Source organism: Nothoprocta perdicaria, unplaced genomic scaffold (assembly GCF_003342845.1).
Source record: "Nothoprocta perdicaria isolate Ctin4 unplaced genomic scaffold, notPer1 scaffold_13, whole genome shotgun sequence".
NCBI classification, from domain to species: domain Eukaryota; kingdom Metazoa; phylum Chordata; class Aves; order Tinamiformes; family Tinamidae; genus Nothoprocta; species Nothoprocta perdicaria.
This window is the reverse complement of record NW_020454427.1, coordinates 1,578,531-1,594,992: the sequence shown is the minus strand read 5'-3', so window position 1 is coordinate 1,594,992 and position 16,462 is coordinate 1,578,531. Positions and strand designations below refer to the sequence as shown.

The following is a 16,462-nucleotide window of genomic DNA, read 5'->3' as shown; positions in this document are numbered from 1 at the left end:
AGGGCGCGCGCCCGGCCGCCATCTTCCCGCCTCCCTCCTCCTCTGCTCCTCCTCCGCGCGCCCCGCCCTGCTGACGTCAGCACGGCGAGGCGCGGCGCCAACCGCCCGGCGGGGTGACGTCACGGGGCGGCCGTTGGCGGCCGTTGGCGGGCGGCGGCTTCGCGGCTATAAATAAAGCGCTTAGCGGGGCCCACGGCCATGGGTGYCCGGGCAGGGATCGGGCTGTGCCGCCTGGCGAGCGCCCCGGCCGCCGGCTCCGTGTCCGTGACGCGCAGGTGAACCCTTCTCCCGATGCTGCCTAAGCCCTTTGTATTAGTGCTCTCAAAGGTGACCTGTAATTGCTGCTCTGGGTAATGCTCTTATGGCTTTTGCTGTGAGGGAGTGACAGGGCCTGTGAGCTGGTTTCTTCTCTCACTGAGTTGTTCTCCAAATCATCCCCCTCCCAGCTTCAGCTGCTGGGGTGCCCCAGCTCCATTCCCATCCCTATGTGGATTGGCCTGCTCTAGCATCCCTATGTGCATCTTGTCCTGACTTAGTTGCWGCTTATTTTGGGGTCAGCCCTTGTGTGCGGAGGTTGGGGTGCTGGTGGGATGTGTGCAGTCTGCAGGGGTGACACAACATGTGGGTGGCTGCTTTTACCTTCAGAGAGGGTAGCAAGATGGAGGTGGTGAAATCTGGGTGATGGGCCCCACAGAAGGCCATGGGGAGGGAGTGCAGAACAGCCCTTAYCAGCAGAAAATGTAACCAGAAAGTGTATAATTGTCACTTATAGCCATTAAATTATTTTGGCCCATGAGTTGAGACCTTTAGGGCACTGCTAGATATAGCTATGGTCACTGATACTGCATTAATAGCTATCTGTAGAAGTTTGTAAGTCCAGTTCTTTCTCTGCTAATTTSGTRTGATTTGGTAGCTAATCAAATGCCCTAAGAAAATCCAGATATATTTTATGATCACAGTTAACTTGTTAATAAAACCTGCCATCCTTTAGAAAACAACAAAAACATGAAAAAACTTCTTGAAAGTACCACTTTTCWRTGCAATGGTACTGATACCTTGGTGGTTAGTGTGTGTAATAGAAGAGTTAAATTTATACTGATAAGTTTATTCTAAGTTAGTGTATTTATAGAAGGAGCTTAGTGCAAAGCTTTCTTATTCTCCTTTAACTACCCTCAGTCCAAAGGTTGGTGGTGTGATCAACCTTTTAGTCACTTCCATTAATCATGCTTTTWTAATAGCAGTAGAAGTAGTTCAGCTGCTATCCTGAAGCTACTGGGATCAGAATGGGGCTTGGATGGGAGACAGAGTGTRAAGGGTAGCTAGGATGAGGGCTGTGCTGCAGGGAGGAGGCAGCCACAAGGAGCCCCTGGCTCCTGGGAGCTGCTGAGTCAAACTGCAGCGGTTCCCTGTAATTATGTCACATTCAGGGGCCTCTTCTGCAAGGTAATGGCACTCCTGAACCAGGCAGCCGGGCTGCCTATGTCCTGCTGCTGCTATCCTTCCACTTCCCATTCCTCTCCTCAATCCCTTTCATGTTCTGCCTCTCCCCCAGGCTCCCCATGTGAACTTTCTCAGCTGCTGACTCAATTTCCTGCTGGCCAGTAGCTCACTGGTAATTCCTTCTCCCCACGGATGCACTGTACAACATGCATGAAGATGCATGGATGGGGGAGAATACCTGAAGGAGGGAGGGAAAAAGAAGTGAGAGCTGTTGAATCCTCTGCTATATTTACAAAGAGCAGAGGCAAATGAAAAAGGAAAGTTGCTGGTTAATAGGCATCATAGTCTGTAGTTATGTCAAGGGCTGTAATCATGCTTTTTCATTCACTCTTTTGCCGAGAGTGCCCTTCTTGCTTTTCAGGATCTGAGCCAAGCAAGSCTTGGACTGGAAATCTCCCATTAACTCTCAGTCAATAATGGCCTCTGTAAGGATCTTAGTCATCAGATTCCAAGCTTGTACTGGCCAGCTGTGGAAGAGCGCACCCAAGCAGAGACTCTGGGATGATCAGGCAAGGTAGCTGTAAGTGATAGTAATGCCACAAGAATGAAACCTTTCCACTGTGTCACAAGAGCATGAGAAATATGGCTGCATGCTAAAATAGACCTTTTGCAGGGCTAGGAGGGAATGAGGGGCAGTCACTCCAAAACAAAATGAAAAAGCTGGGCAAAGCCACTATGCTGCTGCTGTAATTCAGCACATATCCCTCTAACAAGTGGTAGCTGATGAGAAGACCATTCTGATGGCCTTTGGGCCCTCTAGCCTGTTCTGCTCTGTATCTGGTGTTTTATGACTGTTATTTAGTGCATTGCTGGGTTTTTATTAGGTGAAACAGTTAGACTCTGAAATCCTTATTTCAGTTGTCACCTGGGAGAATAAAAGGTCTCTCAGAGGGAACAGTGTGTGAAAAAGGGCAGATGTGTGGTGGGAAGTTAATATTTGTAGCAGTGTTTAACTTCAGGCTAGGAAAACTAGACAGTTTTATAGGCAGTTTTGTTTAGTCTTATAGGAAAGGTTGTTACCTGCCAGACTTTTAAAAGGTGGTACTCAACAGGCCCACACATGTTTGGGTCAGGCTGTGTTTATCTAAACATTTGACAACATGGAAATTATCATTTGTCATTACAATAGATCATATACAGAAATTTTGAATATGTAGTGAAATAAGTATATCTCCCTTTCAAAATTAATTTCAAAACCGTTAAGTTRGTTCAAATGAATGAATCAGTGCTGTAGGTTTCATTTTTTATAAAAGATTAAGAATATATATTATACTTATCTTTATAAAAGATTAAGTATATATATTAAGTATACCACCTCATTGGTGGTGGTAAGACGCATTTAGTCCATTAGGCTAGATGTAGGTTTGGAAACCCAAAATAAGCAGTCAGTGTCTTTACACATTCTTTTAGAAGCTGTTAAAGACAGGGAGCTCTGGAATCCATGCAAAAAAATACTCAAAAGGGTTTATAAATCTTTTTAGAAGTTGGTGAAAGGGCTGCTGTGTTCACTGATGACCCTATCACGCGAAGGAGATGCACATTCAATACACTGGTCTTCTTACCAAGTTACAATCTTGCGTGATGGGCAGGCAAGATTCTAGCTGACTTCTGCCATTGAAGTACACCTGYATTAGCGTACCTCCGTTTTCTGCACAGAGAGAAAAGATGATAACTRTTTGACCACAGTCCTGTTTCAATGTGTTCCTTGTGCTCCAGATGTGGAGCAAGAGCAATTTTAGGATACAGAACAAGCAGATTTGAGGCAGGTATTCATGGCATGCCATGTGGCTAGACAAAATGTGAATAAAGATGTAGTTCAATCTTTATAATTGTAAGTTAATATAGACTATTTTTTCTAAAAAAAAAAAAATTTCATCAGAGTTGATTATTGTAATAAATCTTCYTTGCCACTTGAAATACCCCACATCCATGCCAGTTTTACCATGGTGTGTGAATACCTTCCACAGGTTGTAGAGAGTTTGCTAAGTGAAGTTTTTTTAATTTTTTTTTGCCTAGCTGCATATAACATTTATTAACAAATGCAAGTTCAGTTTTGTTATGGGATTAATTGCCAACATCTCATATTTATCAATCATTTGGATATATCCTAATTACTATTTATAAAGGTGCTGAGCTCAATGTGTTTAAAATGTGTGATCAGACTAAAGTGATAGAAGTCCGGGAAAGGATTTTCTGCTCTTGAAGATTCAGGATTTATTTGTTTACAGACTACAGTGATTTAATTTGCCTGAGTAATACTGAGTGAAACCACCCAAATGACACCACCCAAATGAAGCAATCTGCTATTATACCACTCCTAAAAGTTTTTAAATGTCCTGAGAATTCTCCTGCCACACCTTTATTAGCAAGCCAATTTTGTTAGGAAAACTATGCCATCGTGCTCCAGTGATTCTTAAAACACTTCTCTCTCCGTACTCTTTTAGCAGGAAAAAGCAAATTGTGTTCAAAATGTAAAATAATTGGAAAAAGAGCAATCTTGAAACATTCTGGAAGTTTTAATGGTGTGCATTTACAGATATATAGACAAAGTTGGTATAAGTTAAAAATCCTCTTGTTTGATTTTAAGATACAGATAATATATTGTACAGATATATGTAGCACAGATAATATATATAGTACAGGCCAAATTTTGTAACTGAATTAGCTTCAGGCTTCATTCATTTGTTATTTGTATTTAACAGGGCTATGCTTCTGGCTGGAGGTAAGGTACTGATGCTGACAAGAATACTTTGGATTTACAATCGATCCTATTTACGGTGAAGATACTGTGTGACCGGTTTTATGCAGTGGTCTAATTTTGGCAAAACTTTATGCAAGTTCTCTGTTCTGAGAACTCATTGGTACTTTGCCCAGTACAGAAGGAGTCGGTTGCCATCTAGTGACACCAGATTGTCACACTAGCAGAGTTGGAACCAGCCACTTGGTTGTCCCGGTGAGACACGGGGATGCAATGGACTCGAACACCAAGCTCGCTTTCGGAGTTTCTGATTTTAAGTTTTTCTGTGAGAAGTCTGTGGCATAACATTAACCTCTGGCTGATGCCAGGTGTGTTGAGCAAGATGATCGTGTTCCTAAACGGCACATGTTCCTCTGCCATTTACTCATGGTGTGGCAGGCTGTCTGAACATCTGCTTCCCAGGTTCTCCACCACCACCTGGGATGGCAGCCTGGGAAGTGCCCCAGTGCTTCCCTACCAAATGCTGGCAGCTCTGCACACCTGCAGGCAGTCACTGTGTTCAGGAGAGCTGCCTGTTGGCCTTCCAACCTGAAAGAGACCTGGGTGCCGTTTCTGCAGAGATGGTTCCTCACCAGAGTGAGAGGAACTGTCCGAGCACAGAGCAGTGGCTGAGTGTGTTGCTGTGGTAGAGACCGGTAATACTGCATCTCATGCCCCGCCTTTTTTTTTTTCTTGGCCACAGTGACTTATTTGGGGAAGAGGGAAGGGATCTGCCTAAACTTTACTGGCTATTCTAGTTAGTTTGACTAATGCATYGTTCTGTGGCCTGGGTTAGACCAGCGTAACCAACTGGAGCTTGTTTTYCTTTGGCGTCAGTGTTGTCATTTACCTCAGAATTGTGGCTTCTAGATTCTTGTACTTTTTTTCCCTGTGTCAGGTGAAGGCTGATTGTATCCAGCAGTGGTAAAGCAACAAATAACACCTAGGAATGAGCAAAACATTTCTGCTTGCATTGCTGCTTTTTCCAGCGCTGCTCACTTTGCAGTCCTGTGTTGCTCAGGCACTCCAACCGGTGCCCTGCGAGGGAGTGGAACTGGTCACCCCTCAACAAGGGTGAGCAAAAGGGATAAGCCCTGCAGGGGGGGAAAACAGAAATTTTAAATTCATTTGTTTCCCAGGACATATTTCTCAGTACCTAATTAAGTGCATACCTTCTAGTTGAAGCCACAAGAAGAGCTGTCATTAGATTTCCCATTCCAGGAATAYTATGTTATTTGTGAATGAAAGGCAAATTAGGACAATATTGTTTGGAAACCACAACAAATTACAAGAGCAGGCTGTGTAAGAGAGCGTTTCCAAGGATCTGCAGGATTGCAGGCACGTGGCCCTCTCGTGGTGACCCGAGAAAATAACATGAAAATCGGCTGGTCTTGCAATAGCAGGTCAGGCTCTCATGGTACTTAGCAGGATTGATGCGGTATCCAGTCCACAGCTGGACAATGATGAATGATTAGATGTTAAAAAAAAATCTACTAGAATGCTATGGAATTATTTGCTGTGTTTTCAATATGATCTTGACATTCACCAAGCAGACTGGATGACTGATAAATGAAAATAGCTTATTCCTTTTCATGTGTTTACACTTATGATTACAGAAAATTTTAAAAAGTCTTCAGCATTAAGTATAATGTGCTGTTTCATTGCCCATCCTCATAYTTTGTTTTTTCCTTTTCTGTARTTTTTCTCTGTGGATTTTAAGAATTTTGGTCTAAGGAATCATTGCCCATTTATTATGTGCTTAGTTTCCTTCTGATGCTGTGCAAGTAAAAATAGTATTCAATGAGAAGCCAAACTCTGTTGAATAAGATTGGTTGAAATATTAATTTCAAAATGTTGGTAGTATTTGGTTGWTTTGAATTATGAACACATGTTGTGCCTGAATATTTGAGTGAGTTAACTGCAAGGCAAYTGGAGTTTCTTTAAACCAACTCTGCAGAGATTATTCAAAATATTATCTGAAATATTCATCCCAAACAAATGGAAGAAATGTGGGAAATAGCTTCATTAACAATTAGCAGAGAAACCCTTTTTATTATGTGTAAACAAAACACCTGTAGAGAATAGGGAAGGAGAAAATACTTTGACAGACAGTAAGCATAGGGGAAAGGTAAAACTGACATAAGTGAAGCTAGGTAAGAATTCCTGTGCAAAGGGAATTCTTACAGATAGTAACAAGATGTGTGATTAAGGAAAGTAATTAATGGAATGCACCGATGACAAGATCTCTTTAATGCACTGTAGGGCTGGGCCACTATAAAACAAGGGCTTCATTAATAGGGACTAAAGTGACGGACATAGGATGAAGATTAACACCGCAAAGGGCAAGGGAATGAGAGACTGGTAAATATATCTTCAGTAAGTACTGGCCCATCAGATGCTGACAAGAGGTAAAGGGAAAGATGTGGCTGTTTAGTCAGTTTTTAATCATGGGGCRTCTGAGGACAGCTGCTATATCGTCATGAAAATCAGAATTATTTCTAATGAGCTGTAGGTGAGACCTTTCAAGTAGGTTAAAGGGAAATAGGCGGTGATGAGACCTAACCCTAACCCTAGGGTTAGAGTGCTGAGAACAACTGTGACAGTGAAGCAAGGTGAATACCCTGGGAGAAGTTCAGAAGAGAGGATCTTTAAATGATCAGGGAGATATTAAGGCCATGAGTATAGATCCCCAAGTTTCTTGCTTAGATGAATGGATYATCTTGCTTAGATGTTGGTTCAGAGCATGTATCATAGGTCCCTGTAAATGAAGGTAAAAATAAGGGAGGAAGAACTAGTAAATTCAAGGACACTGCCGAAGGTAGAAAAGTATAAGCTATCACTAAATTTGTGCTGATAATAGAGTTGTGATGATCAGATGATGTAGAATTGTTCTTTTGTAACAGGACAGGAAACAAACAATTTAGYTCTCTTTCTTCTGGACTTTACTGATACTGTTAGTAGCCCTTTCCTGTGGGGTTGCCTGTGATAAGTGACATGTGAAACAGCGATCCAGGAAGTTTCCTAGTTCTGTGCTCTGTGTCCTCTTACTCAGTTTGCCCCCATTCTGGCTGTAGGTTTATGCAGATTGAACATTTGCCTATAAGAAGCAACTCACTGAGGTACATGCGTAACTTCAGGCACAGGTTTGGTCCCCTCCGGTCTTGAGGTCCCATCTGAAAATATGAACCATGAGGAAACAGAGGTGAAAAATGGATCCCCTCATTTAAATGMAAGCAAGCCAACCCAGTCAAGGTTAACAGAAGGCAACATTTTTGCTGTGGTTCATAAACCAAATTTAACTCCATATAATCTGTCAGTGCAGAAAAATGAGAAATATGGTATATTGAATGAAATAATGAAAGCCTGCCATTATTTGACTGCTTTTTAAATCAGTGAGAATTATTTAAACACTTTACTGAATCCAGCATTGCAGAATATCAGGTCCTTTTGTAATTCASGGAAGCTGCAAAGGTGGCATACGAGAGTCACTGTTGGTTAAGCAGTGGAGTAGGATTGTTTGGGAAGTGTTAGGTATGGCTATGTTGATAAATATAATGTGTTCCAAATGTCCACTGACATGTACTCCAYGCCTATTAAAACACTCACTGATAAATTCAGGCATTGTAGCATGGTAAGGAACATAGCAATACAAGTATCCAGTCTTGCTGCTAGGCTGAATATCAAATATCCTTTTAAACGAAGGATTTTTCTACCAAAATTAAAGCCAAGAAATAATTCTGAATATGCAGTTGCCATCATGCAAACATCCCTCTATTAAGTGATAACAACATATTGGACCCAAAATGTATATTTTATTAGAAGCAGAAGGTTCCTTCTGCAGAAATTCTTTCCTGTAGATATCCCTTTGCAGTATTGTAGACTTGTTTGTGCCAATGCAGTTGAACTGATTTTATCATTTCCAGCATGAAGTAATCTGTAAATTGTGCCAATGAACTGCAGCCTTCTAAATGTCTGTCTGAAAGGCCGAGTCACTAACTGTGAGGGATTTGTGGAGAATGCAATATCAAAATAATAGAAGGGACAGATTCATCCCAGGTGTAAGATACTGTAGTCAGTGGCAGTCTAGTGTTAAATACAACCCAAGATGCAAGCTCCTTCTGGAGAGTCCTGGAAGTTGAAGTGGCTGTGGTGATGCTSTCTGCCCTCTATCCCAACCAAGGCCCTGTGCTAGGCTATGGCAAGATGCTCGTATCTGATACAGAAAGACAAACTTTGCACCTCATTTATTTATTACCTGATCAAAGCCAGTCTCAGTACTGTACAACTCTTAATGTGTGAAAACTAAGCTACATTCAGACTGAGAGAACTGTGTCAAAGTGACAGAAGTCAACCCTTGGTGAAAAGTTCAGAGAGAAAATTCAAAGGCCTCTTATTTTTAATTGATTGTAGCAGTTTATCTTTATTTCCCAGCTCAAACAATGTGGCAGGCTGGCAAGAATGACACATTTTCTATGGACTCAATTCCTAGTATTGTTTACAAGCCAAATGCSAGGCTAGATAGTGGGTCAGCCCATTTGTAGCTGTGGCACAGACATCTATTGTCCATGCTATGTCTGTATGTTAGAAAAAAGTAACACATGAGTGCAAGGGACATGCGGTCTTCCTTTCTCATAAGCACTTTGGCAAGACAAGCTTGAGAAAAAATGGTAGGGTTTTTGTTCAGACGGTGATTTTTATTACTTGGAARAAGTCTATTTTCTCATCGCAATTGTTTTTCCTAGAAGTCAAGGATCTGAGCTAGCTAACCAGATTGCTGATTCTCTTTTATTTCTTTGTTCTCTGAAAATCCTGGATTTATGACAGAATCCTAGGAAGCGTAAGGGGTGCTAATTTGGCAAGATAATAGAAGCATTGGCTGTTGTAGCATTGTCATGGTTACATAGTTTGAYATGGTGAGGCAAATTCTGTTTGTTTCAGCCTTCTCAATATGTATTTAACAAATTGTGTGTGTATGTGTGAACTAAAGGAGGCAGTAGGAATGAAGCATGCAATGAAAGGCCAGTTGGGCCCTTCTTATACCACCTGCAGACTCAGATGGTGCCTGAGCCTCAACTTTACCTCAGCTTTAAGGGCTTTTCAAAGCAGTGAAGTGGCAAATCTGGAGCTGTCTTCAGTAGTACTATATCTACAGATATAATGTGGCAAAGGATGCAGCATTTGTCCCCACTTAATTTTGTCCACAGCAAGGGAATTCATGGGAGATGTTAGACAGAAATGTTACATTTTCTGTCCTTACTCTACAGAAGTATTTAGCTGGTGAATATTATTTGAAAAGAGAAGTGAACAGCAGTTAAGTAAAACATTTTAATATGAGCTTACTTTTCATAACAAAAGTGATTTCAACCCTTTTGAAAATCTATAATATCAACTTCTTTCAGTGAAGAATGAGAGAAGGTTAGTAGGATCAGTACGAGATGTCATGAAGTTCACTATAGGGTAAATTCAAGTAATCAATTAAGCAACTAATTTATTTTGAACTGTAATTACTGAATGCCAAAAACTGACCTGAGAAGAACAGGAATTAAGATTATGTGATAAAATGCTTGATGTAAAGACTGCTGTCGTACAGGGATTGTATTCTTTGAGGTAAGTTTACAAAATCAACCAGATGCATAATTTTTTTGCTCTGTTAGGGAATCTCAAATATRATGAAGATCCATAAACATGTTCTGTGAGTTCAAATTTATGACAGTTTYACTAGGAAGGTATCTGCTAAAATATCACAGATCAGAAGCGGAAGTTCTCTTGGTCTTTAGGCTTTTGGCTAGGTAGTCTTCTAATTGAAGTGCTGCAGCTAATTATTTTAATTAAGTCAGTTTAACCTGCTTATATAGCATGTCATTTCAAATGGAAATAAGTATTTGCYTCCTGAGGAAGAAGTTATATTCATTTTAACATCTTTTGTTTTATGTTGTAAGCCTATGCAGAGTTTCCCATCAGACTATAGTACTAGTTAAAATTATACTTTGACCACCTATGTTTCAATAGCAGACTCTGGCTAAACAAACCACATCCTGGAACAAAATCTCCTTTCATTTTTTTCTTCTAAATCTGATGTAATTCCACTGAAGTCAGCTGTGAGACTCCAGTTTTGCTGAGCTCAGAATCTGTCCTCTGGAACAACTGTGTCTCTTTGCTGGATCTTGCCTTGCCGGCGCATATCTGAAGAGTGATTGAGATCAGACTGATTCACTAAACTGGCTTTTGAATGCGAAGAGCACTGTCTTCAAGGAAGCTACTGTGCTTCCTCAGCAGTGACACGTGTGGCCTCTAAACCACATGCAGCCCTATGAGAGCCCTTCAGCCCGCTCAGCAGTGTGACTTAGCCCAAACTCTTGCTCCTGGGTGCTGCAGCCAAGGCCGAGGCACATCCAGAGGTGTCTCATGAGCTCCGACCTGCCTTGTGCAGCTTAGCCAGCTTGAGAGGCACGGAAGTGGTTTGTAAATGGTTTTAAGGATCCTTACGGTATGTGCGGAGTAATATTAGAGAGATGATCCTACTGAATTGAAGGATGTCCTTTTTTGGTTACCTCCTGTGGGTTCCTTGAGAAGTAGTTRCTCAGTATCTATAGGGCCATGGACCACAAGCTGAAAACCACCAGTGTAGAGCAAGGCAACGCTCTAGTCCTCAGCCCTTCCTTTTTAAGYAGCTATTCCTTGCACTAGCAAGAAAATATAATATGCTCCTCAGAACTTCTGTACTGACTCCATATGTGAGTTTAATGTGCAAGTAAAGAATCTATAAATTTTGTGCTCTTATAATGTACTCTTTATGCACATGCTTGTTATTTTCTATTATTCTRTTGGATTAGCATCTTAAGTGACAGCTCAGATCAGACTGTGGTGTTCTGACCTGTTTTAATGCTAAACTGCCTAAGTTAGGGCAAGTTGCACTACTTAAAGTAGCAGAGAAAGAAGAAAGGAATATGTGTGTGGTGACATGATTTGCCAGTCTTTGTGATCACACAGACCCACCATCTAAGTAAAGAAGTCTAGCAAAGCCTTCTGTAAATTTATGCATCCAGTTTAGCTCAAGTGCATGAATACAAATCCTGTAGTGTCGTGACAGTGTTCCCCATCCCTGCCAGCCAGCAGCCCTGCAGAGGCAGCCAGGCCTCTCACTCACAGTAAGAGCCTCTAGGGCTCATGCAGAATATCGCCCAGCGTGTAGCAAACCATCATTGCTGYCCACCTGTAGAACCTGGGGTTTGAGGCAGTAGAAGAAGGATTGCCAGACTTGAAGAGAAAGTCTTTTCCCAGTTATAAGCAGTTGGCAATGTGTCCAAAAGGCAGACAGATTGATAGATTTTTTTTTCAGATAAGAATGTTTTATATRTGTATATATATGGTTTTTATAAGACAGGGCAGGGAATATCTTTGTGATCTAGCTGCTGTGGCCAGAATGCTGCCTGCGGTTCTGGCAGTAGAGGAAATAACACCATCTGCAAATAGGAAGCAGAGAAATAGGGACTGTGCCACTGTTAGAAACAAAGTAGATGAAAGTAAGTAAATCTAGCTTTCCTTAGTAGAAAGCTGGTGTTGGCTTGCCCTTAGGACTAGGTGGGAGATTTCCTGCACACATGGACATCAGGCAGACATCTAGCATGTCTGGTACTGCTGTGCATGACCACTGGTCCTCAGAGTATGATGGTATGATAAAAACTTCAGTTAAACTAACCATGTACTAGAAACATCTTTTTACCTCAAAGATGTTCAGTGCTTCCTAAATAGCTAAACACTTGGCTGGCATACATCCTTGTAGATCTTTTACAATCACGAGGATGGGGCTTAACAATAGCAAATTTTTATATTACCCTTGTATAACTGACAGAGGCAGATTTCAGTTTTCATTTATGAAATGAAACCATGCTGTGGGGCCAGGAACTTGGGTTCTGCACAGTTTCTCATGGCACAGAAACCCATATCCTAAAGCACAGCAATGTTGGAGACACATGCATGGACTCACGGAGACATAGGCATGAGTTTTGTTCTTGGCACTGACAAACATGTCTGGCCACATGTGGCCAATTGGCAACAATGGCAAACACAAAGCCTGTATCGACATTGCTGGTAGATCCAGCTGCCTCTTTTTCACATACCAATTCTCATTAATCTGCAGCAGTGAAGACCATGGGGACACAAGAGGAGAGCCCTTTATTTAGAACTGAGAAGTAGATCATGGACTGTGCAAGCTGCAGATTAGTTAGTGGTAGAGAAAGTGCTGAAGGAAGGGCTAGTGGAATAAGGAATAACCATTTCCCAATAACTCATGGGTTTATTGAAAAACAAAAAAAAAATTTGGGAAAAAGAAATCTATTTCATTGAAAAAACACAATATCTGTGAAACATAAAACCCAGAATGCTGCCTATGGTGACCCCAGCTGGCTGTCCAGGCCGTCTGTAAGAACAGGGCAAGTCTACRTGATACCTTTGTTTGAGTATTCCTTATGACACTCTCTCAGGAGACTTCCCTAATCTGAGGTGTTGTGTCTGTTCAGTGATTCTCAATAGATTTTTGTTCCAAATGTCTGTCCAGTTTCTTTTAGAAATGCCTGATCTTTTCTTTTTATGRTGAGGGATGACTTTCTATGACACAATGGAATTACTGCCTCCAAAGTCTCTCTAAACTGTGACAAAGCTCTGGAGAAAGGAATTCAGTATAGGCAGAAAAATCAGCACATTTGCTGTTTTGAAAAGTAGACAATGAACAATAATGGCATTTTTTTCTCTTTGCAGGGTTCACTCTTGAGATGTTAGGTCATGTCTGTCTACAACAAGTAAAAGAAGAGGAATAAACAAAAGAAATGATCATTGACTTCACAGAAGCTTCTGAGAAATGAAAAAGGGCCAACTAAGGCAAAGAGTAYTTGACAGGCACAGAAAAAAATAGGGAGGAGCCTCTCTGTGTCCTAGAGACRGCAGAGATGCTTCTCTCTGAGCAGAAGGATTGTAAAGGGCTTTCTAGACAGAAGAGCTAGCCAGTCCATACTGGTCCAAGGACAGAGCTCATAGGGGCCACGAGATGAAGATAATCAGATGAGCAACTGCTGTGGGAAACTTATTCTATGAAATAGTTCTCTATACCCTGTGGTCCTCTATGCCACACAACCTCAGATTTCATAAGCTGCCACTTCTCAGCAGAGACTTTCTCCTGGAGCCTCCTGTGCAGTTTGGCACAAGAGGGCTTTGCTGCTGTTCCTTCCTTTGCAGCAGAGCAGCAAAACTGCTCTGAGAGCTGTTTGTCTGAAATGGGCCATGGTCAATACAACACTTCAGCCCACTGTTTCCTTGGAGCTTACCAAAGAAAAGGCTTAGAAACAAGCACTCTGATCTATTCAAAGCAGAGGTGGGATTGGAGCTATGTTGGCAGTCTGCAGGATTCCTGAAATTTTAGAGAAGATTGAAACAGTAACACTGAGTTCCTCTGGAGCTCAAACTGATCAAAAATCCTGAAATGCCACCTCCTTTTCTCTTTCCCRTTCTAGTGCACTATTTGCATAACTTTTAAGTATGTGAAATTTTAGGGAAATGAAATCATTTCTTGTTCAGACTGTGAGGTTTTTTTTCCTGCAAAGCAGATTTTTTTAACAGAAGCCAGCACACTTTCCTGTGTAGAAAGTTCAGCCTCTTCTTTGTTTTAGAATTTATGCAGATAACTAAAACAAACATTATATTTGAAAGGTATCTTCAAATACTTTAGACCAGGGCAGAGCCCTGGCAAGATGACTTGCCAGAACTGCACAGCAGAAATCCAAACGTGCAGCACTGTCCTGCTCGCCAGGCCAAAACAGGCCACACAGAATGGGTGGTAGGTGTTGCTTTTCCCCAAGCTTTTCTCACCACACTAAACGAGTGGTACTGCTTTTCCCCAAGCTTTTCTCAATGCTCTGTGGACATTTAAGGAGTTTCCCAAGGGCTGCTCAGATCATCACCCCTTTGCAGGGTGCTCTCCATGCCCTCACAGCTGCTGTTCAGCCCAGAGTGGCTGTGACTGAAGCAACTGCAGTTAATCAGAGCCTGGCCATCAGCGGGCAACCAACCGGTCTCTCTCATCCCCTTGGAGATGCATCTGTGTCCTCAGAGCCGGTGGTGTCTTGTCCTTGCTTTGTCTCCCAGAAAGCTTCATCAGCCCCTGTGGCAGGGAGGTGGGAGGGAAGGAGAACACCTCTCTAGCATTAGCTGCAGCAGAGATGCCAGCAAGGCTTCTGAGAACTGGGAAGCCTTGTAGAACGTGAAAGGTGTTAGCTGTGATCCATGCACTGCACAAATCTCCCATTAGCTGATCTGTCGACATCAAACTGGCTAGCTCCAGGTCAGCAGTCACCAAGGAGGATAACRGAAATTCTTTCTTTCTCGTCATGCTGCAGCGCAGGGGTAAAGTCCCAGAAAAGATGCAGCTGCTCCTAATATTGCTGCGTAATCCTTTTTGGATTGAATTTGGAAAGAAGATGACACTTCTTTCCGGAGCTCAGAAAGGGCACTGCGGTAAGTAAAGATATTCCACCTCATTCCTTAAGCAACTGTTGGGTCTTACTGTCCTTTCCGCAGCCACAGCAGCAGACAAGTAGGCGAAGCTACAGCTGCTGTCGCTCCAAAAGTGCAGCTGAAGGTGCCGCTGGCAGCTCTTCACGGGCCCCTGGGTGGCTGCYGCGAGGGGTGTGCGGGGGCCGTGTGGACGTGGTGAGATGGGAGCTGTGCGGGAGGGCGGCGGGCCGGCAGCGCGTGAGGCGGCCACTGTCCTTGGCGCGGGGCTGCGGCGCCCGCCTGGCCCTGCCAAGCGCTGCCACGGGAGGAAATCCCCCAAGTGGAACACAAAGACRGCAAGTCATTTCCTCCAGGGTGAACAGAAAGACATCTGTGTTGATCCAGCCACTGCACGCTGCTCGCAACAAAACAATGTGGTTCCAAGCACAGGCCCCACATTCTCTTTCTGCYAGGCCAGTACTTTAAAATATCCGAGATATACTTTAACTGATTTTTACAAGCTCTTTTTTTTTCTTTGAAGGGATTTTGTAGGCTGACAGTTTCTGCAGGTGACGTTGCGCTAAGGTAAGGATGCCTGGAAGAGGGGCTGGGTGYTGCCTCCCTGTAGACCTCGAAGCTTGAGTTGAACACCAGCTTTTTCGGTTACGTCTTCCCTAAGCGGGTACCTGGGCTCTGGGGTAGCTGCACGTTTAGCTACCAGGTAAAGAACTGCAGCCCCTGYGGATTTGCCCAGCACAGACAGGGCATAGGACCCACTCGGGATGGAGAGGAGATGTCCTGTGTCCCTGGTACTGCTCTTGCTTGGCTGGGCATTAGCAGCACCTGGGCCAAAGTGCTTCTTGAGTGCGCTTTAACACYGGCTGTGCACGCACAGCTGCAGGCAGTCTGCATCCCGCTTCAAGCATKGGCACTTGCAAACCCCACTTTATTATTGTTAATTATTATTGTTATTATTATCTGTGCTATGTGGAAGCAGCAGTGCAACAGGGCTCCTGCATGTGGGCCACCTGCTGCATTTGCATCTCTCGCTGCCTCGCACTCGCGCGGGCCACGCGGGTGCGCAGCGCTCCGCGGAGCAGCGCGGGGACGGGGGAAGGGGGGTGTCCGGACCGCCCCCGCGCCCCGCCGCTTCCTCCTCCTCCTCCTCCTCCTCCTCGCAGGGAGTCGCTGTGTGCGACCGCGGGCGCCTTCCCGCCTGGGCGAGCGCGGCGCCTCCCGCCTTGCGGGGCGCTCCCCGACTGCAGGTAACGGTGCCGCCGGAACCCCGCGGGGTATATGTATGTATAGGTATGTAGGCATGTGTATGGGGGGGGCGGGGTGCCCTTTTCACACCAGGACACAGCCCTCGGGAGCTCTCAGACCCGCTTTGAAGCTGGTGCTTGCTTTGCTTCTCTTGTACGTGTCTGTGTAACTTTGTGCCGTGGCTCTATCCTCGCTTCCGTGCGGCTGAGAGGGGCTGATCCGCCGGGTCTAGAGGCGCCCGACACTCATAATGCAGTGCTTGCAGCAGCTCCCTGTGCTCCTCGGCTTGCGCGGGGGCTGTGGTGAACGCCCTGAGGTTAGGGCACAAATTCACCGTACTTGCAAGCAGCATGAGAGCTGATAGGTTTGTGRTTTTTCTCCAAGTCCCTTCACTCCTCTGCTGCGTTGGAACCGAGTGGAACTCGCTCTCTGAAACCTAAATTGAGCTTTTAGAGTGGAAATGGCTGTGGTTTTTCT

The 16,462-nt window shown here is 43.7% G+C and overlaps 2 protein-coding genes and 1 long non-coding RNA gene across 3 annotated transcripts in view; 2 read left to right on the top strand and 1 right to left on the bottom strand.

Annotated features, from left to right (window-relative positions):
• Positions 1 to 200, bottom strand: part of SLAIN2 (SLAIN motif family member 2) — a 27,296-nt gene extending 27,096 nt beyond the window's left edge. Inside the window, exon 1 of the mRNA XM_026033624.1 lies at positions 124 to 200. Within this exon, the coding sequence (XP_025889409.1) occupies positions 124 to 200 (77 nt within the window). The remainder of the gene's footprint in view (positions 1 to 123) is intronic.
• A 17-nt stretch (positions 201 to 217) lies between these two features.
• On the top strand, positions 218 to 1,906 carry LOC112942579. The gene is made up of 2 exons (XR_003248407.1): positions 218 to 275; positions 1,862 to 1,906. It is a non-coding gene; the product is annotated as an uncharacterized LOC112942579 (long non-coding RNA).
• Positions 1,907 to 13,166: 11,260 nt separating this feature from the next.
• TEC (tec protein tyrosine kinase) overlaps positions 13,167 to 16,462 on the top strand; it is a 46,742-nt gene continuing 43,446 nt past the window's right edge. The window contains exons 1-3 of the mRNA XM_026033548.1: positions 13,167 to 14,066; positions 14,626 to 14,743; positions 15,264 to 15,307. The gene's annotated coding sequence lies outside the window, so the exon portion shown is untranslated. The remainder of the gene's footprint in view (positions 14,067 to 14,625; positions 14,744 to 15,263; positions 15,308 to 16,462) is intronic.